At 37.1% G+C, this 22,620-nt stretch overlaps 1 protein-coding gene across 4 annotated transcripts in view; it reads left to right on the top strand.

The window, feature by feature from the left end:
• The window catches only part of LOC128015449 (tensin-1-like), a 106,898-nt gene that overhangs the window by 69,649 nt on the left and 14,629 nt on the right, over positions 1–22,620 (top strand). For all 4 annotated transcript variants that reach the window (XM_052599278.1, XM_052599280.1, XM_052599279.1 and 1 more), the window contains exons 4-16: positions 2,430–2,495; positions 3,314–3,360; positions 3,771–3,942; positions 4,491–4,541; positions 4,630–4,752; positions 6,471–6,535; positions 6,632–6,715; positions 7,288–7,400; positions 7,526–7,586; positions 14,357–14,432; positions 14,588–14,717; positions 14,811–14,876; positions 15,003–15,119. In XM_052599278.1, coding sequence (XP_052455238.1) covers positions 2,430–2,495; positions 3,314–3,360; positions 3,771–3,942; positions 4,491–4,541; positions 4,630–4,752; positions 6,471–6,535; positions 6,632–6,715; positions 7,288–7,400; positions 7,526–7,586; positions 14,357–14,432; positions 14,588–14,717; positions 14,811–14,876; positions 15,003–15,119 — 1,171 coding nt within the window. The remainder of the gene's footprint in view (positions 1–2,429; positions 2,496–3,313; positions 3,361–3,770; positions 3,943–4,490; positions 4,542–4,629; positions 4,753–6,470; positions 6,536–6,631; positions 6,716–7,287; positions 7,401–7,525; positions 7,587–14,356; positions 14,433–14,587; positions 14,718–14,810; positions 14,877–15,002; positions 15,120–22,620) is intronic.

Genomic DNA, 22,620 nt, shown 5'->3' with positions numbered 1-22,620 from the left:
GATGACAGCTATAGATGATATAGATGAATATATGATAGTGCTGGGCTTGATTAGATGAGTGAAGTATGGGAGGGACGGTCCTTGCAGATGGACTCTGGTGATGGTGATTAACTTTACCCTCCTTCTGGAGCTGCAAATATCTGGAGAAGTTCCAGAAATCCAGACACTTCATCAGTTCCATATCCCACTGCGATAGGGGTTCATCCAGACAACGATTAAAAATTACCTTAAAGGTGCTGTAGGGAACTTTTGCAAAAAAAATATTTTTTACATATTTATTAAACCTGTCATTATGTCCTGACAGTAGAATATGACACAGATAATCTGTGTAAAAAATCAAGCTCCTCTGGCTCCTCCCAGTGGTCCTATTGCCATTTGCAGAAACTCCCGGTAAAAAACAACCAATCAGAGCTGCGGTCCGTAACTTTGTCTGTGTTCAAAATGTAGAAAAATGTATATAATAAGCGAGTACACCATGAATCCATTTTCCAAACCGTGTTTTTGGCTTGTCCTGAATCACTAGGGTGCACCTATAATAAGTGTTTATATTCGGACTATTTTAGATTGCTTCGGGGATACCGCGGCGGAGTAACCCAGTACCTTTGTGATTCTTCATAGACATAAACAGATAGAAGTAGTTCCGGCTACGATGTTCTTCCGCAAGACGCAAGCAGTTCTGTTTATTAACCGCTAGAGCGTCAAAAGTTCCCTACCGCAGCTTTAATGCCTATACCTTGAACACCCAGCCTCTCTGCCCCAGTCCAGAATCGGACAAAGGCCCGTAACTTATTTTTCTGGTCATTCACCATGGGTTCTAACTCCCTCCTGTGATTAAAGAAATATGTGCAACAATTATTTTCTTTGGTAAAGATAACTATTATGTGCCATCCACATGTGCAGTGACTTCTAGAAAAGGGACCTCTAGGGACATCTAATTTGTTTTGAATAAACTGTCAACCTCCATTGACATGCGACTTGACATATGCAGTAACTTCAGAAAGCTGATAAAAGTTTAAGACAGCAAGATAATGACAGCTCATAGGCAATAATAGTAATAAAAAGAATAATAATATTATGTATAATATATAACATCCTATAAGAAAGCACACACATACAAACACAAACTTGCATATGTGGTTTGCAGGGACAGGGAAGTTTTGTCTTGGTTCTCTCTGGACTCCATTCCCATTAACCTTTTTTTTTTTTTTTTAAATGGCACCAGTTTGCCATTAAATGTTTGTTTATGAGCTATATTTGTACTTTAATGACAGGACGTAATCAATATACATTAATGCATTTGATAACCACAGCAACTTGCATTGCATTCAAGGAACACATCAGTTTTTTTATCGGTTTGTGCTTCCCCTGGCAATCGAACCCATGACCTTGGCACTTTTTTCACCCCACTTCAAGCACTGGACAGGACTAAGAAGCTTTGGAGAAAATTCAGTGGTCTATATGATTTTTCTGTAACCACATACAAGGATGAAATTGTGTTTGGAAAAGAAACTGTTTGTAGACTTAGTGAGTTTGATTTATGCACTTATAGTTCATACTGATGATTAAATGAGGCAATGAGCAGTTTAGCACTTATTCATATTAAAACACGTTCCCATCTCAAATTTATCAGTCCCCAACCTTATTGACTATGATTATATTATTTAAAACAATTGTATTATTTAAGAATTTTGTTCTTTAATATACATTATTAGTGAATTATTGGTGCACAAGGTTTAATTCAGATTTAGTTTTTATTCTTGTTGATAAAATAAAACCCATCATTACAAACAGTTGTCTGTGTCATAGTTCAACAAGCGAGGTTACACAAAAAGAAGATACAATATTTTGAAGAATTTGTTTTTTTTCGCCCTACTTTGGAATTCATTGTCAACTGATTTGGCTTACCAGCATTCTTTAAAATATAATCTTCTTTAGAAAAACTTGAGGGTGAGTAAATGAAGAAAGAATTTTCATTGTTGGATGAGCTAGCATGTGTTCACAGATTGTCATTCTCATTCACAGAAGAAAAATAATGTTGTTGTCTTTTTAGTGTTAAATATTCATTTATTTAATAAAAACAATATTATTTAATATTCTGATCAGCACTTCTCATTGGGTTAAGTAATTAAAGATTAAGAAAATGTTTCCTTCACACTACAGACAGTGTCTCAGTTTACCACACACAACAATGTGTCAATGTAAAAAAAAAAAAAAGTGGAATATTTGTGGCTATACAGTACTGAAATTGGACACATTTGATGTTTAATGTTGAATTAGCCCTTGTATATCTGTGTAACTGAAATTTCTAAGTACAAATTAGTTTTTCACAATTCTATCAGACAAGGTAGAGCAAGGAAAGCTGTTAAAAAAATATAACTGCAGCATTCAGTCAATTTGTTTCTCCCTTTATCTTCTCTTTATATCTGCAGGTATCCACAGCCTGTGAATCTACAGCAACCACAACTACTACAGCAACTACTACTAACTACAATCAGGTAAGAATCAGACAATTTGGCCAAAGACTAAAAAAAGTGTTGTGGTAACACTTTAGAATAAGGTTCCATTAGTTAATGTTAGTTAATGTATTAATTAACATGAACAAACAATGAATAATACATTTATTACTGTATTTATTCATCTTCGTTAATGTTAGTTAATGAAAATACAGTTATTCATTGTTAGTTCATGGTAATTCACAGTGCATTAACTAATGTTAACAAGCACAACTTTTGATTTAAATAATGCATTAGTAAATGTTGAAATTAACATGAACTAAGACTTATAAATGCTGTAGAAGGATTGTTCTTGCATAGTTCATGTTAACGAAAGTAGTTAACTAACATTAACTAATGGAACCTTATTCTAAAGTGTTACCAGTGTAGTTGTTGTTGTTTTAGTGGGAAAATTATTTGGATTTCAGCACACAGTTCCAAAGTTTTTAGCAAAAGCATAACTTTGACTATCACATACAGTGGTTATTATTATTCAGTTGTATACAGTATTTGGTGGTAAAAGTTTGCAAAAGGTTTGAGGTTTTCTTTAAAATATGTTATTGTGCCCCTTTAGTTTTGGTTTTTAGAGTTATAGCAATGAAAATTGATTAAGTTTTGCATATGTTCTCCAAATGTCCTTTGGTAATGTAAACAGTGTGGCAAAGAATCATTACAGACCACATCTGAAAAAAGAATTGGTTATATCTGTTATATTTATTAGATTTTTTTAAATATGTATGAAGGGAAAATTACAGATGTTAAAATAGATTGTGTGTGGGTGTGTGTATGTGTGTTTCTGTCTCTATATCCTCTATAACTAGGGTTCTACAAAGTCTCCCAATATGGACTCGAAACGAAGACCATCCAGGTATGCATGCTATTTATACACTGACATCACATCCTGGAGATCTTTAGACAAATAATTTCTATAAATCATTTTATCAGTGCATTGGATGCTATTGACTGCTGGCTAGTAGAGTGCTATTATGATCTGGATATTTGTATTTTGGCTTGGATCACATTATAGCAAATATTTCATAAGATCAATCAGTAAAAGTTTTGTTTCTTTGTGACTAAACGAGATGATTCCATATGTGTTTGGCGTGTGTGCTTTTGCAATAATAAGCTATGTCTGATACTGTATCAATTCCACTATCATCTGAACACTTAGTTACAATCAAAAAATATATACATATATTCAGAAGAACATATTGTTGAAATAAGTTACCTGTATCTTTTATTTAGTGTCTAGCATTTGTTACTTGTCTTCCATCTAAGGACCCTAAGTCTGATGGAGAAAATGGAGGAAAGTAATGAGGTGGACCTGGTCTACATCACAGAACGCATCATTGCCCTGTCCTTCCCTGGTGCAACAGAGGAACATAGATACAGTGTACACCTGAGGGAGGTGACTAGCATGCTCCGTTCTAAACACCAGCAGCACTATCTAGTAAGTATCCTCAAAATTTTACAGCAACTGACAGCTCCAAAAGAATCTTTCAAAAATGTTCTAGTGGATTATTTATGGTGAACTAGGGTTTTCTCTGTATGAATATTAATTAGTCATAATGTGATCTGAAGTGACACTCCTTCTGTGAGGATGTTAGGGAATCTCTATGTAAATTATTGTGCTTGGTTAATTTAGACTTATTTAATTAGTCTTATGCTTAGACTTGAAACTATGCACTCTAATTACAGTTGTTGCATATGTTGTGGATATGTTAACAGATAGTTTTCTATATACTTTTAGTTTAACAACATTAAACTGTGCACATCCATTTTAGGCATTATTTCCTTGCGTCATTCATTCAGTAATTTCAAGTCCTTGATTGAGTGCGGTGTTCTTGCATATTTAATTTTATCAGGTAATGTTAATGCTATGACCCTTTTGCTGAAGAAGAGAATGTATACAGGTTTGGAATCAGGATAAGTTTAAGGGAGGATGTATATCTATGACTATGAGCAAGTAATCTTTGAACATTTTGTTTCCAATTTCAGCTGCTTAATCTCAGTGAATGGAGGCATGACATCACCAAGCAGAACCCAAGGGTGAGTTTGTTTTTTTGTTTGTTTGTTTGTTTGTTTGTTCCTGTCAGCTTGTGGTCTTAAAGTTGATTCATGTGTGCATTTATGACAGGTGCTGGACTTTGGATGGCCCGATCATCATGCTCCTGCTCTAGACAAAATTTGCAGTATCTGTAAATCGATAGACACCTGGCTTAATGCAGACCCTCACAATGTGGTGGTACTTCACAACAAGGTAAACATCATATCACGTCTGGCCTTGGGCACCCAATCTCCAACTCCTTTGTCTTGCATGACTGGTCTGACATGCTGTCACTGTTATAAAAATCATTTGCTGCCTTAAATTGAATCCCATTGGCCTTTCAATTTAGATTATATTTAACTGATTTTATAATAAGTTGAATCTCACATAACAGTTGCCATGATTTGTTGATTGTATCATTTTTTTACATGTTGTACAATTAGAACTGAATTTACAATGAAAAGGTTGATATTCAATATAATTGGACATACAGAAAGATACTTGTCTGTCTTATCATCTGTCTAATCAGAGAACTGTTTTTTTACACACCGGCTTTCTAGTTAGGTATAGAAGTAGGAAAATTACATAATTCATTTGCATCTTATCCTGCATGAATGGCTCATGTGATTGGCACAAAATACCCTGTGGTCCAACAAGCCAAGACAACATATTTCAGATATTGTCATTTGGGCCTGACAAGCAACAACCATTCAGGTGAATGGGAAAACCAGGTCCATTCAAAGCACTTAATATCAAGGGAATAGTTCACCAAAATTAAATAAAAAAATGCATCATAATTTACTCATCCTTAACCTGTTTGCTTTTCTGTCCTCCGCAGAACCCAAAAGACGACATTTTTTGAGACAAAAATAATTGTCTTTGTACAGGCATCTCAAGCCTAGCCAACATTAAAGGGGTAGTTCAGCCAAAAATGTAAATTAAGCCATAAATTACTCAACCTGAAGTCATCTTAGGTGTATATGACTTTCTTCTTTCAGAAGAATTCGGTTGGAGTTATTTTGTCTTTGATCTTTCAAGCTGTTGGATGCAACTCAGCAGGTGATACACTCCATCGTTCCATGAGAAGTTTAATAAAAAGCTCATCCATTAAAAAAAAATTGTCTCACATGGCTCCGGGGGGTGAACAAAGGCAAAGAAAAATGTACATATTCAATCCGTTATCACTTTAATCTAGCTTGCGCTCACAGCTGTAAACGAAGCAGTTCCGGGGGAATGACATACGAGGTCAGCTTTGCGCATGCGCCATCAGAAGTGACACATACGGAAACGCAGCGGAGAGATCAGAACAAAACAACGGTCACTAATTAGAAGTACAAAACGAGGATTTGTAAAGAAGAATATAGGAGGATTTTGATATTAGCCAAGAGGAGACTGGTTTTCCTTTGCTCCTGTTGACAAACGTTGGTTTTAACGAGACTCAACGGTGCATGCGCAACGCTGACCTCATATGTCATTCCACGGAACTGCTTCCATTTTACAAAAGTAAGCGCAAGCTAGATTAATGTGATTATTTCGTTTTGAACATGGATATTTTTCTTACAAAAACACATCAATTCACTATGGAAAACATTTGTTCACCCACCGGAGCTGTGTGAGACACTCTTTAATGGATGTGATTTCTATTAAACTTCTCATGGACCGATGGAGTGCAACACCCGCAGAGTTGCATCAAACAACTTATAATTTTTTAAATAACTCTGACTTGATACATATGAAAGAAGAAAGTCATATGCACCTAGGATGACTTCAAGGTTAGTAATTTATGGGCTAATGTTCCTTTTTGGGTGAACAAACCCTTTAAGAAATAGGACATAGTAAACATATAACCTGGCTGAAATGCCAAAATGACAGTGCCTACTTTGTTGTAATTTTGCATGTTCTCCTTGATAATTTGGCAATATTTCTTGAAGGGAAACTGGGGGAGAACTGGTGTTGTGGTGGGTGCCTATATGCACTACAGTACCTTATCAGCCAGGTAGGATTTGTCTGTATGAAATGTGGTGTATTTAAGATACATTAGAGAGTACCATGTATTTGTTTAAGTGTTTATATTTGGCATTCATATTTTCAGTGCTGACCAGGCACTGGACAGGTTTGCCATGAAGCGTTTTTATGAAGATAAAGCCATGCCCACAGTCCAGCCTTCCCAGAGGAGGTCAGCAATGCACCACAAATGCCCATTTTGACTCTACACCAAAATATTCATGCAGACTTTTACATACTGTTCCTGGAATCAATATTGCCTGCAGAACCACACTGACAATTATTTGTTTTTGTTTTTCTTCTTCTTCATCTTCATCTTCTTTGAGAGAAATGAAACATTTTGCTTTAGATATCTGTAAATCACATCTTTTCTTATTGCAAAGTCTGAACTGAGTCGATGTGTTTGCGTTTCGGGGATTGAACCAGCAGGTGCTACCAAAGTACATGTGCTAAAACTGGATTTGTAGTGGAACATAAAAAGATGTTCCTGATAATTAGAGTTAAAACTAGTCATGATGTCATGAAGTTTCAACTACTGTAGTATGAATAATGATTAATAATACCATTCTCTAAAATATGTGACATATTAATACATTTTATGTTGATTTGAAGTTTAGGTAAGAGTAACATATATATCATATGCAAATATTTTCTCTTAATGGCTAAAATATTAAAAATTGTTATTGCATTTTTATATATATATTTTTTTTTTTTCATCTTTCCCTTCCATAATGCTGTGTATAGATATGTGCATTACTTCGTTGGTCTCCTTTCTGGCCACATAAAAATCAACAACAAACCCCTGTTCCTTCACCATGTCATCATGCATGGCATACCTAATTTCGAGTCTAAAGGAGGTGGGTGCACACACTGCTACACATTCAATTCATGAGCGCAATTTGATGTCTATGTTTATTATAATATTCTGAGTGCAAGCAACTGTAAAATCAGTGATGTACTGTAATATATCTAACCATGTCAGGTTGCCGACCCTTCCTCAAAATCTATCAAGCAATGCAGCCTGTATACACATCTGGAATTTAGTAAGTAAATTGCTTCCTAGTTTGATTGCTGAATCATTTTAATGCCTAAAGTGAAGTTGTGATCTTGTTATCGTTATTGTATACATTGTATGTAATGTATATAACATATTGATTGTTGTAACGGACATTCTACTGTTTCATCTAGCTTCATTTTCATGGACTTTTAGTTTGTTTCTGTTCAAAAGTCCTTTTTCCTTCATTCTAGTTCAGAGATGGGCAACGTCGGTCCTGGAGGGCCACTGTCCTACAGAGTTTAGCTCCAACCCTAATCAAACACACCTGAACAAGCTAATAAAGATCACTAGAAAGCTACAGGCAGTTGTGCTTGATTAGGGTTGAAGCTTAACTCTTCAGGACAGTGGCACTCCAGGACTGGAATTGCCCAATCCTGTTCTAGTTCCTACCAATCCTTAGTTGCCATGGTTTCTGAGTTGATTGTGTCATTCTGTTCAGGTGTTCATCATTAACCTTATTGGCTCTGTGTATTTAAGGCTGAGTTCACACGTGGCATTAATATGCAACCTGTATCTGGATGTTGTCTACATATTCATTGAAAAGATAAGCGTAAACACTACTGATCTGAATGTTATCCGATCATCATGTCCTGGTCCAGCAGTAGTCGAAGCCGCATTGTGATTGGATCTCAGTGTAATAGAAACGCAATCCAGCCATTGTGTGTGGATCATAGACTGTATAAAAACATGAACGCAGTGTCCCTGACGTCACCGGTAGACTCATTGGGAGAGTTTTTGAAGCTCAAAGTGTGCAGAGCAGGTCGTCACCATCTTGGCAGTGCGTCACTGTGTGACTCTCCCGGACAATCGAAAATGGGCAAAAAGGCGGGAGCTGGTTGTTAAAGCCATGCCCACTTAGCTCAATGGCAGTGTCAGCAGGGGCAATTCACCTGAACATCGTGTGTATCTGAATGATAAAAATGCACATATTGAGTGCTCATTCCCAGAGACGCGTAGAGCAATTGTAGTCTCTTAACTTTAATATTCATATACACTAGTCCATAATATGGACTCCATATCGATATTTGATTAATTGTACAGCCCATTAAAAAAATAGCCAAATTCTGTGACGTTCTGCTTTATGTAACCAGTTCCATTTTTGACTGGATTCCGCGATTCAATCGCTTCGCAAACACAGACAATCCTTGGCCTTTTCTAGTGGGTAACGGCGTATCATATAGACCAGGGGTGTCACGATTTCGATTTTAAATCGAAATCGATCGAAATTAAGTCACAGTCTCAAACTTCGAATTAAAAAATGGAATCGTCGATGCTGCCACGCCCCCATGTTGTATGACGGCAAATCAATTCCAAAAATAACCGAGCATTCAACTGATGCTGGCGCGCGCGCTATATGGCTTCTGCGAGAGGAAAACTGAATCGGATGCGAAGGAACGGGAGCCCGCAAGCTCATTTCAAACTCTCGCACGCGTGTGACATGTACTCTGCACGCAATAAAAGCCCTCGCGCGCGCATGCTCATTCCCCACATCCTCGCGCTCGATCATCTCACCTCTGCTCGCGCGAACAATTTTATTTTTGTCAGTCATGGGGCGGGGCTTGCTGTTTTAGTTGTTATCTCAAATGTCATTGGTTATCCCCCTTTTCCTAAAGTCAGTATTCGACGCCTGTTAGAAAATAATTAATAATTCACTTGACTTGACCCATGACTTCATCAGTGGACCAGATACATGCGAGTAATCATTTATTTTGCTTGTTTAATTTATTTTTGTCTTTAATGTAATTTAATGCATTGTTTATAGAGTAGATCTTTTGTAGATACTTGATTAACTGGAATTTTTCTGATTGCTAGTGATTGCAGTCTTGTAATAAGAGATACACATATTTAACAGACTGTAATGATGCACACACACACACACATACTGTACATACATACATATATATATAAATCTAGTAATATTTGAAGGTTAGTTTAGTCATTTTTTATTGTTTTTGTTTGTTTTGTTATGAACTTGAATGTCATCTTTTGTGACTCCACTTACAAAAGAGAAACTGGATGGCAGTTTATTTTAAGTTTTCAATTGACTAAAGATATAAGTTATTGTTACATTATGTTGTTAATAAAAGTTTTAAATTTGACAGTGTAATGTGGTACATTGCAAACAAAGGTCAGATATTATATTACATAAAAGTCTAGTTTGAAAAATGACAATCTGTGCTTTAAAAAGAATAAATGTGAGAATCGAATCGAACCGTGACCTTAGAATCGAAAATGCAATCGAATAGAGGATTTGGAGAATCGTGACACCCCTAATATAGACTACACCTCTTAGCAGACGCGTTTTCATGGGAGTTTAGGTTCGACACTAGGCTACATAGTTTTGCTTAAGGTAGAATGATAAGGCTAATTATATATGCATGCCACTTTCTGAAACAAACTTACACTGTTTTGATAACGTTAATAATGTACACAATTTTAACGTAGCATGCCTATGATGTAATGCCAACTGCACACATACACATGCTTAGTCTTGGGATTCCATAACTTCCCTTGATCATCCTCACAACTTATTGCTTGTAGCCATTTTTTCCTCCTTTCCGGTTCTGTATGTTTATTAGGAAGGATATAGAACTTCAATTCATAATTTGTTAGTTTATTGGAGGTACAGAAAACGACACAGCAACTCTTCAGCATGATTGTCCTGTGTATTTCAATTGTTGCCAAGGCAATGTTTTCCCCCACGGGCTAAATTCACATCACGTGATGGGGCGTTCCTGGGGCCGTTCCCAGACCAACCGTCTGTATGTATATAATTTAAACTGATGAGTTATAAAAAAAAAAAAAAATGCACTCCCCTCACAGTTGTCATGAAGGGCAAAATTAGCTATATAGACCAAAATAATTTTTTGAACCAGGCTGTAAACGTTTTTTTTTTCTGCTGTAAAGTTGGGCATTTTAATATTGGGAGTCTATGAGGCTGACTCCCTTTTGCAGCCAGCCTCTAGTTGCCAGTCGGTGAATTGCAGTTTTAGTCACTTCCTTGTTGGCTTTACGAGTGAGAGCAGGAGGTTGCTGCCAGGCGGCAAGGAAGTCGACCGGAAGTTGAAGTCGGCCGCGTGCCACCATCTTGTAGCAGAACTTCACTTGCTTTAGCATCCCATTGACATCACATTCATTTTGGCGTCACTTTGACAGCGAATAACTTTACATCTGAGGCGTTTAAAGACTCCATTTGTCCATTATTTATTTCTAAAGATACACAACAGTGTATAAAGTGCTCCATTACCTTCTATGTTACATTATGGCCCCGTAGAAACAGTTTTTGTAAAAATAGGCTAACGATTGCGTCATAACCACTCGACTCTCTGTCGCACAGTAGAGAAATTACCATACAGACAGGAGGAGAAGCTCGCAGGCAATTAACTTAATATGGCGTACTGGCGTTACATTTTAAAATACTATACAAAATAATTAATCAGAATACTTACTCCTGCTCACTCACGCCAAAGAACTCCCCACACATGCTCACCGTCTCTGCAAGATTAATGATGGCAGTTTGCACGCACAGCTACTAGAAGATTTTCATCCGTCAGACAGGTTGCTGACGTCATCCAGCTTAGTTTGAGTCTGCGCGTCAGAAACGGAAGTGCTAAAAAACGCTAAAAATGGGCTTCACTCGTCTCAATTGAGTTCCAAAGGGGTCACTGTGTCCATTTCTTTTACTGTCTATGGTTGCTGCTCAGTCTGGATTCGCAGATCGACATCACGCAAAACACCACCCCGTTTCTCGTGAACTGTCAGAAATAAAGACGGAAAACACCCATCACTAGTGAGATATTATCTTTGATTTGTTAAATGTCCCGCGACTGTAAATGCTTTTCAAAAGAAATTCCACCACTTAAGTTTGACATTGCACCATTCTCTGCAGACTTATTTAAAAATTACTTATTTAAACACAAAGACAGATCCAATTAGAAATTCAGCAACTTCTTTTTGTGCATTTAACAGCAAATTTGTGACAACAATATATAACAAAATATCTTTACAAATGAATAACTTATGACACATACAAATTATTTTGTATCCATTCACAGAATACTGAATTTATGGAGTTCATAGGTTTATTTTAATGTGTTATTTTAATCAGTTAGATTATTAAAAAATAAATAAATCTTTACATGATTTGACATTAAAACAGTTTTATTCTGTTCTTTGTGATCTGTAGTGCCGCATTCAACTTGCTTTGAAGAATGTTTAAGGGTGTATTTACACCAGGAAAGTCCACTAGTTCACTTGCTTTGGTCTGGACCAAATACAATGTTGAATTTATTTTATTTATTTATTTTATTTGTTATTTTTATGGTGTGGTTCTCTTTTATACTGTCCTTTTTGTAAGTGATCCAGAAATTGTAAACAAAACCACATGTGTGCTAATTCATTGGACAGAATTTCTCAAGCAGAAAGTTCGAAAACAGGCTAATTATGGAGATGTTTAAAAGTGCAATTGTTATTGTTTTACTGATTTTCTGTTATCAGCTAAAAAACGCAATATGAAGACACTTATGGACATCATATGAGACAATGTCATCGATGCGATGTTGTATCAAGGATTTTGTGAAGACGAAGAAGTGCTGCAAGACTGTTCTGGTGGAGAAAGCATGCTCTTAGGTGCGCCTACCATGGCATACTGACAATAGCGCTGTCAGGGCCGGCGCTAGCCATTTGGGTGCCACACGCCTACATTTCCTAGCTGCAAAATCAGCTATCAGCAGTGTTGGGAATGTTACTTTAAAAAAGTAATTAGTTATAGTTACTCACTACTTGTTACAAAAAGTAACTGAGTTAGTAACTGAATTACTCTATAATAAAAGTAACTATTTGTGTTACTGTAAAAAAAAACTACTCTTGCTACATGTCAGAGAATTTGTACTTTTTTTTTTTTTTTTGCTGTTTTCACAAGTCAGTTGAAAAGAGTAGAACAGACAGGTACATAACTTTCAATATTTATTGCACGTCAACAGACAGCAAGTGTTTTATCATGCACTTCAAGTATTATCTTTGTAAGAAAGGGTGTTCAGTAATGTTAACGGCGTTGTAACCACGGGAAAAGTAATTAGTTAGATTACCGAGTTACTGAAAAAATAACGTCGTTACCTAACGCCGTTCTTTTTAAAACTAACATTTTTATTTAAAACATTGTCTTACCTGCAAGCGACGCACGAGCATCATCCTGCTATCTCTTCTTTTTTTATTTTTTCCACCCCCGACTCTTGGTGCCTTTTCGAGGCCATGTCTGAGGTCGGTGTCTGCCAAATTTGACATTGGTTGAGGCATAATCGAACAGACCACTGGGAGGTGGGGAAGGGGAGGCACCAGAGGGAGACTGGCACAGAGATTCACCTTTTTCTCGACTAATTTGGTCTAGGCCTATATTACTTTTGTATTGCTTTTGTATATTAACATGCTTTTAGAAATATTTTATTTGTTATTTATACTAGCAGCCTATTGAGATGATTTTTTTTTCATGACCCAGATTTTTGGTGCCCCCGCAAAGCACTTGGGGCCCTACGCGCAGTGCGTGATGTGCGTGTGCGGAGCGCCGGCCCTGGGCGCTGTGCAGAAGATTGATTAGGTATAAAGGAAACGAAAGTGAAACTTTGTATAAAAAAGGTGCCCATAGGAAAGCGATTGCAAGGTTTTTTTTTTGTTTTTTAGTGTGTGTGTGCGCAGAAGAGAGGCACCAGATGGTGTGACACCAGCCTGTCTGAAAACCTGTGCTGACCAGCTGGCCCCCATCTTTTCACAGATCTTTGGAGTTGTGTGGAGTCACTTCCTGGTTCAAACACTCCAACATCATCCCCGTCCCAAAGAAATCAAAGATAACAGGAATACAGACCTGTGGCTCTAATATCTGTCGTCATGAAGTCATTTGAAAAACTGGTTCTGGCTTATCTGAAGGACATCACTGGACCCTTACTTAACCCCCTGCAGTTTGTTTTCCATGCAAACAGATCCAGTGGATGATGCAGGGATTGCACTTCATCCTGCAACATCTGGTCAAATCGGGGGCTTATTTGAGGATCCTGTTTGTGGACTTTAGTTCGGCTTTCAACACCATCATTCCAACAACCCTCTATATCAAATTGACCCAGCTCTCTGTCCTTAGCTCTATCTGTCAGTGGATAACCAGCTTTCTGATAGATAGGCAACAGCTTGTGAGACTGGGGAAATTAATCTCAAACAGCTGCTCCATCAACACTGGTGCCCCTCAGAGATGTGTTCTCTCCCCACTGCTTTTCTCCCTGTACACCAGTGACTGCACCTCTAAAGACCCCTCTGTCAAACTCCTGAAGTTCGCAGATGACACTACAGTCATCGGCCTCATGGTAGACTGGCAGATACAGTGACAATGCTAAAACTGCAGTTCTTTTTTTTTCTTATTTAACTTACAAGGGTCATTGAATTACATCCTTTACAGTTTCTACCCTGGCCAAAACGTATTCTCAAATAAATTTCTCATCTGACACCCTGGCATCAAACACTTCTCTGTCCATCTCTTTTTCCATCTGTGCTTTTGTGGCATTAATATCCTGATATCTTGTGTAACACAAGACATTCCACTGTTGCAAATTAAATGGTTATTTTTATGTTCTAGTTGAGTAGATGATAATATTTTAATAAGCTAGTCTTCCATATATGCATAGGCTGTATAATTCAGAATTGAGACAGCTTGACGTATGCCTTTAATAACCCCATCCATCATCTTTCCTTTTCCCTCCTCTCTATGTTTTACAGTAATGTTCAAGGCGACAGCCATACAGGCATCTGTATCACCATTGAGCCTGGCCTGCTACTAAAAGGAGATATCCTGGTAGGAAGAACAATACTGACACAGTACAATGGTAAAAATATTGACACCAAAATTATTATAGAGGAGCAAGAATCTGCAAAATGTCTTTTGCATAATATCTTCCCAGCCCGTATCCATTTTGATCTGCCCTTTTTTCCATATCCTCCATCTTGAAGCTGAAATGTTATCACAAGCGATATCAAAACCCTAGTAGGGATGTGATCTTCAGAGTGCAGTTCCACACGTGTGCATTACACAATTTAGCACTGGTCTTCACAAAAAATGACCTCGATGAGACATTTAAAGGTTAGTGTGTTAATTGTCTTTTGCTAATTTATGTTTATTTTTTATTATGTATAAGATGGCATGCAGACTAATCATAAATATGGAATTTAGCAGATGAGAGATTTCCTGAATATGGGAAGGTTGAGTTCATCTTTTCTTTTGGTCCAGAAAAAATCAAAGGTAAGCTTATATTACCAAAACTGTAAATCTGTAATCTTTTAATTTTCTAGAAGATATATGATCTTGAAAGAAGAGATGAGCACATTTCAAGGCCTTAACTCTGAAGTTCTTGTTTGTGCCTCTAAGAGTTGGATCATCTACAGAATGGACCTAGTGTCTCTGTGGACTACAACACCCAAGATCCACTGATCCGCTGGGACTCTTATGAAAACTTCAACAGGAGATTTGAAGACATTAAAGATGGTGAGAGGCACTATTCTTGGTGTTTTTTCTTGCTGGTGATTAGACATCTGTGTCAGCTGAATCTTGACAATTCAGAGATTTTATTGTAACAACTGATTTTGGGGCAGGAACAGGGTCAAAATGTAATGGTCATTGTTCATGTCACATATTCATGTTCTTGGTGAAAGCAGTTTATATAGGGAGCTGGAGGGGGTCAGTGACAGTTGTTCTGCTAGCCTGCTGAATTGCATAAACAGCTAAGTGAACAAGGAGGGCTAAATGGGATATATGGATTCTCGTCTCACTGCTAATAATAATCTACTGAAGACTCCAGGGATGCCACTTGAACCACTGCTTCATGGATTATGATTGTTCTTTAGGGTATTCAGCATATTACAGATTTAATAAAGTGATTTGACTCATTGATGGGATTACTCATTACTTTTTTTTACTTCCTCAGATATATTTTCAAGGTGAGAAAATGATGTCTAAGGTCATTAGGACACTTTTCCCTTTGCTCAGTTTTTATTTTAAACCCATGTGGTATGCCATATAGAGCCCTTCCCATGCCTCCTGCCACTCAAAGTTTTAAATAGCATCTAGAGAAATAGAAGGCATCAGTGGCCCTGTTGGCAGCCCCAGGGAGTGGTGGAAAACTGACACTCTTCTCTTCAGTGTCCTCTTCTGAGAGGAAGGACTGGTGGGAAAGGCTAGGAGATGTGGGCATCCCAAAACACACAATTGTATGCACATACAGTGGCAATATGAAATGAGTGGTGCGTTATTGACATTGAAAGGACATTGAAAAATGGCACAAAGCCCTAAGGAGATTACAAATACAAGTGATGAAGCTCTTCAATACATAAATATCTGCAGTGCACTATGTAGACAATCTTCAGATCTTTGGTGACTTTTGTCTGCCAAAGATGAAACTGGACAATAACCGTGCAGCCACTGTTTCAGAAGTTTTGCTCAGGGTGAACCCCCTGACCTGACCTGCTTTTGGTTATTGCAGCATTTTTATTTTATTTTTTGTTCTTTGGACAGTTATCAATAAAAACATATTTGACATTCTCGAATTGTGTGATGTCTTTGTCGAAAGATAGATGGATAGATAGACAGATACTCTTGCCTCACAGCATCCATTCAAGTACATTATTATTAAACAGAATAAAGCTCATCTGAGAATGGATGGTTGAGGGTGGTTACATTTGTCAACACACGCCACTGGACCTTTGTGTGTATTCCGGTGACCATGATTTCACCAAGTACATCATTGTTGATCCTGGAACAACATTCCAATTATCCAATCAGAATGGAGGGATAATTTTTAAGGAAATATCTGTTTAAGGCTTAAGATCAGGGTTAAGTGCTTCTACAACCTTGTTAATCAGCTTTCATTTCACAATGATTTTAGGGATAGGGATTGAGTTTAGTCCATATTTTTGGACAGTAATGTTTATCCACAATCAACAAAAGAACATGTCTTGGCAAAATCACAGTGACTATGTATATTCACAAGATCCTTTTGAAATGTAACATCAGTACAATTCAAGTCAACGTACTCAAGTATTTGAGACTACCAAAGTTAAAGGACACTTTGTACTTCTTGGTTTAAATCCCAAACCTCTTTCTACACATTTCCATTTCTGTGTTCCAGTTAAAGTGTGTGTGATGTCTGTGTGTATATGCATTCCTATGACAGAGACAGAGGGGTGCTTTGGGACAGTATAGCAACCAGGGTTTGTTTACAGCTCAAGCTCCCTTATTTGGCTGCTGCACAGCTTCATGGCATTTTTGGAATGACTGAGAGAGAAGTTTGTGGAACAGAGAGAGAGGTGACTGTGACACTTGGTCAGAGTGAATCACAAAAGAGAACAACTCAGATTAATGAACTAGACACAATGATCTCACATCAAAGACAGAGAGACTGGCAAAGTCGATGGTGAGCAGTGCTATATACACTTGTTGGAATCAGAACTGAATTTGAATTAGATTTTCCATTGGGCTTGAAAATAGGTAAGTCTTAAAGTGGAAGTTGCCTCATTCAAAGTAATATACTCATTCTCAAAGCATGTACTTTATCTGTGTGGGTTCAATCACTAGTTGTTATTTTTTTATGTTCTGCTACTGTCTATCTTTTTTGTGGATTTTGAAAGAGAATTTTGTCTGATTTTTCTTCAAAAAGGTCAGTATTTGTAAATCTAGAAGTGAGTTCTGAACTAAACAGTACCAGATGAAATTACCATCAATAATAACTGAATCTCATTTAATATTGATAATTAAACTCTGCATCTCTTTGTTGGATCTGTTCTTGAATCTAAAACTAAATTCTCTGTAATCTAAAAACAACTTTTACATATGTTCCATTTGTGATCAGTTCCTCTATAGGTTAAATGTGCCAGCTTTTATTAAAGCCTAAAGGCACAATTACATTACAGTACATACAGTACTTTTTTATTGGAAGATATTTTACATGTTGTTTGTGCTCCTTAAATCACTTTAGCCAGTGTGGTTACAGATTTAAAGGATCTCGTCACCAGTACAGTAAAATTGTGACCATAACCTGTGATATGTTTTGAGATAAAAAAAAATTGTCCACCTCTTTTCTGAGATATGTTTTTTTAGTGAGGTTTTTATTTTTATGTAGGCCTTTTTTATTATTTTGTAAACTGTGCAAGTATGTTTTTATAGTGCATTACTTTTTTTAAGTTAACTTTTATAAATTAAAAAATCTGAGGTCACATTGAATAGACAACACAGAAAGTTTCACAATTTTGAAGCATTTAAATTTAAATACATGTATTTAGCAGATGATTTTATCCAAAGCAACTTACAGTACATTCAGGCTAATAGTTTTTACCTAACCTGTCTTCCCTGGGAATCAAACCCACGACCTTGCACTGCTATGCAATGCTCTACCACTTGAGCCACTGGAACATTTAAAGCAAAGACTTGTTATGAGGTAAATAAATATCAATAAAGATCAATAATTAATATTCAAGAATTTATTTACTAGATTTCTCTGTCACTTAACAAATGTAAGCAAATAGCCTTTGAAAAAGACATATTTTGCTTCCACTGAAGGACAAAAGATGCTATATTGGAATATTCTCTAATCATGCTAAGACAGCATGGACCATCAGGTCTGGCATTATCTTATTATGCAAGTCTGATTGCATATTGTAAATGCTAATAATTCTGGAATTCATATAATTTTAGGTGTTTTTCAAGTACTTTTTTGGGTCTCAACTGGACACTGTTTGGCGCTGGTAATTTAGCTCCTCTGTATCACAGCCTTCTGCTTTTAAGTCAGCTGTCAGCATCTGGAAAATCTGTAATTATCATAAACAGAGCTAGGGGTGGGCCAGAGTCGTGCTGGACCCACCTTCAGTGCCCCAATCCTGTAAAATGATTGGTAATAGGAAGCCAAATCAGAGATTATTTAGCCAATTAAACGCTACAAAGTTAGAACAAAATAAACATAAATCAACTACAAATTACATTTAACCTGAAGTAATTTCACCTTGAATCCTCTTATTCACAGATGTTAAAGAAATTACAATTTAAAAAGAAAATAGACTTTATCTTGTGAAATTTGACAATTATGGCAAGAAATATTCCTTAGCCACAAAAGCTGTAGTAGTAGAATTACATCTGCTCCACTAGATATTTACATTAAACATGTTTGCAACAAGTAAATAATTGCAAATAATATGAGTACTATCCTGTGTGTGTGTGTGTGTGTGTGTGTGTGTGTGTGTGTGTGTGATGATAGGATGTTATGCTGAATGTGAATGAGCTGTGCTGTCTTACATAGTGATGGGAAGTTCGATTCTTTTCCGCGAACCGGTTCTTTCGGACGGTTCGATTCAATAAAACGGTTGAAAAAACCGGTTCATCGGTTCTTTCACGCTCGACGTGGCGTAACGGCGTAATGGCGTAACGTCTATCAAACATTCAAATATATAAAGTCAGTAATCATAACTTTAGTCAGTTAAAACCTCATAATCATGAAAAGTTTACATTTGAGTTTTGCAACAACACCTAAATACAGTAACAGCAATAATGTGCATATGAGGATTTAAGTCTTGAAGATATAAAGTAAATAAATTAGGTGTCATCAGCGCAGAAACCATGATCCACTTACTAAACATAATCCATTGCGATGTATTTGTTATTAAAACCCCTTTGCGTGCAAACATCGCTGACGGCCCCAGTTTATTATTGTTTCACTTTCACAGCACATTAAACATCACTGTCTTACTTCATCTGGACAAACTGTGCATCAATGGAAAGTTTAAAGACTCAAGCTTCGATATTTGACCAATATTTTGATAAAACATTGTTGCAGTGACAGATATTTAGTGATTTATGTCAGGAGTGCAAAATAATAAATCCGTATTATGCCACATTTTGAATAGAAATTCACAACTCACTCATATTCAGTCACGTCAAAAGCGGTTTATTTGTGTTCACATAGACTCACTGAACAGCGTCAATAAGGATTTACAGACCAAAGATGCATATCTGCGGAGATATATGGATATATTTACTGATGTTTACTTCATATTTCTTCAGACAGAATCATCATTTCTATTCATTTTCCACGGATTTACGCGATCAGATGATAAACAGCCTCTCCCAGCGATCTGTGTGTGCGTGCAGTAGTCACAGCTCGTGCGGTGTGTGACTCAGACTCTGATTGGGTCTTTCAAACGTCAATCTTAGAGTTTCATATCTGGACACCGCCCCATCGTGTCACATGCTTCCTGCACACTTCCTGGTAGTTATCTGGCCAAAACAACACCGAAACACCTCTGTACACACAAAATATCCGAATAATAAACCTGCGATTACGATAGTAAAGCTTGGTATGAGAATTTCTTGAGATCTGGGGCGTTTTTATAAAAAAAATCGAAAATGTACATCGGAAATGCTAACTTGTGCAGCGATGAAAAAGGCTACAAATAGAGGTCGGGATCGTTGCGTCACGTCGCAATGCATTGTGGGAGTCGCGGTACAGAAGTAGATGTACTGTATAGTAGGCATTAGGTAACGTTGGTCATTTGGTCATTAATTTTGATTATTTTTGGGGAAATGGTTCAGTATTGCTGTATTGTGAACTGCTGTAATCGGTTTCATGATCGACAGGGCAAACGCCTCGTGAATCATATTAGTTTTCAACATTTTCCTACTTGGAAAAAAAAACACAAGGTGTCTGAAATCACCAAGAGGCGTCAGATGGCTTGGGTCGCCGCTGTACGGAGGGAAACCATCACCTTCGATAATATTATAATACATAGTTATGGTGAGACATGTTGTGTATGGTCTCTCTCTCTCACACATACACACACACAAACTCAGACACAAACACATTACGCTTTCTCTAGTTTTTGGCCAGTAAGGGAGTCAGTTTAGTGTCTGTATTTTTTGTTTAAACATTTTCTTTTGACCCAATCCTGAACTTAATTTGCTTTTTGATATTTTTGTGCTGACTGTATTTAACAAATTTGAACAACTTGTTTAAAAAAATAAATAAAAAAACTGGAACGAACTTCAAAATAGGAAGTTAAGCGTCTTGTTTTGGTGAATGGTGGGTTGTGTCTGAGGTGAATGTTCGTCAATATTATACCGGATTACAGAACTACCGGAGGAAAACAGTGGATTTTTGCAAGTATGATAGGTGAGTAATTACTCCTGAAGTGTAACAAACCCGCATAGACAAGCTTCATAGCTCGCAGAATCTGATAAGTGTGTGTGTATGTGTCACCACTGATGCTTGGTTAATGTTAACATTTCCTTAGTGAGAAAAATTGTTTTCTCCACGTTTAATTTGCAGATCCATTTGTGATCTGCAGGTGAGCCTCCAGTGACTTTTTAAAAAGTGAAAGTGACATTTTTAAATTGATCGGAGGTGTAAGCGCTCACTCCGCAGACCCGGTAGGAGAAATTATCAGGGAAACTGAGGCTTGGTAAACTTTCATGTGTTCATAGGGATCGATTCCGCCTACAACCTCTTTTTTTTAAGTAGCGTTGTTTGGCTTCATTATTAAGTTTGTCCGTATAGGTATAGGCAACTTTTTTTGTCACGTTCTATAACTTTTTCTGGAGACTGGCTATTATCTTATTACAAACCTGCTTTGCGATGCCTCTAAAATGGCCGCCGTTACCCACAATGCACCATTCCATGACATCTACGCCCGAGCTCTATAACATATTTTTACAACAGTAAACGACCAAATTCCACCCCTGATCGCTAAAGGAAGTTATTATAAACACTCGATCGGGGTTTAAAGTGAGTTTTGAGTAAAAGTGTACTAATAATTTCATAAATTGTCAGATGTAGCTTGATGCTAACGTTAGCACCAATGCTACTAATAGCAGGTGCTTTTCTTCTTCATAATGCATTTTTGTCTCAATAATTCACGTAAGGTCGTAAGAAAATGTTTTGTTGTATTTTTATAGTAAGACTTTTGATAAATAAGGGCTAAATGCAAAGAGAGACTGAAGTGAGATCGCTGCTTTGTTGCTTTGTAAAGCCTGAAAAACCACAATCAAGGCTAATAAAGGTGGAATAAAAACAAAAGAATAATGATAAAAGAATAATGCGGATAATGTGTCATACCTGGCGGAGGTGTGAAAGACTCATTTGGTGAGAACAATAGAATAATGAATCGGGCAGCTTTCAACAGTGAAACATACACAAAGAGCACAGCAGTGTTTACATGTGTGATCTTACAGAGATGACAAGGGCCATAAATCAATCTGATTAGCCTTCTCTAAAAACACACATGACATGGCCTTAGAAAATATTTCATAAAATTCACAGTTTTACAGATTCGATTATGAAATTTTTTATGAAGTCTTGGAAGACTTGTGGCCTTAGCTACACTGTGTTTTCAAACTCATTTCCTACATCAACAATTTTTTAAATACATTTAAAACATATGTTTTTAATATTTTTATTTTTGTTTTTATGTTTGAGCTTATATATCTCTATTATCATAACAGTCTGAGTGATTCTGATTCCTGAACAGTAAACTTTAAAGTGTCAGCTTTGTGAACAAAGGTTGATTATGTATCTAGTCAGAAAGAATCATGAGCAGAAACCTTTTTATTTTGGGTATGTAATTTCGGTCTCCATGCCAAAAAAGGGGGGTTACTAGTAAGGGGTTTTAAATGAACTTACGTTTCGCCAGATTACCCTTCATCCAAGCCCTCGAAATACCCGCCCTCATATCATTACTAGTACAGAATCAGAATCAATCACCAAAAGAATCCCTTCGGTTCAGACATGCTGTGAGTCAGTTGGCTTCACGCTGAATCGCGCATGCGCAGTATCATCAGTTCATCGGTTCTCAATTCGGACGCGTCCGACAGAAACGATTCTCGGTTGAGTGTACTGATGATCCGAAAACCGATGCAACCGGTTCTTGACTCGAGAACGAGAATCGCTCTAACCGGCACATGCTGCAGTTCAGTGTCATCAGCTGCTCTACTCGTGTTCATGTTCTGTTTA

The sequence above is a fragment of the Carassius gibelio genome, chromosome A6 (assembly GCF_023724105.1).
Source record: "Carassius gibelio isolate Cgi1373 ecotype wild population from Czech Republic chromosome A6, carGib1.2-hapl.c, whole genome shotgun sequence".
NCBI classification, from domain to species: domain Eukaryota; kingdom Metazoa; phylum Chordata; class Actinopteri; order Cypriniformes; family Cyprinidae; genus Carassius; species Carassius gibelio.
This window is presented reverse-complemented; position numbering and strand designations above follow the sequence as displayed.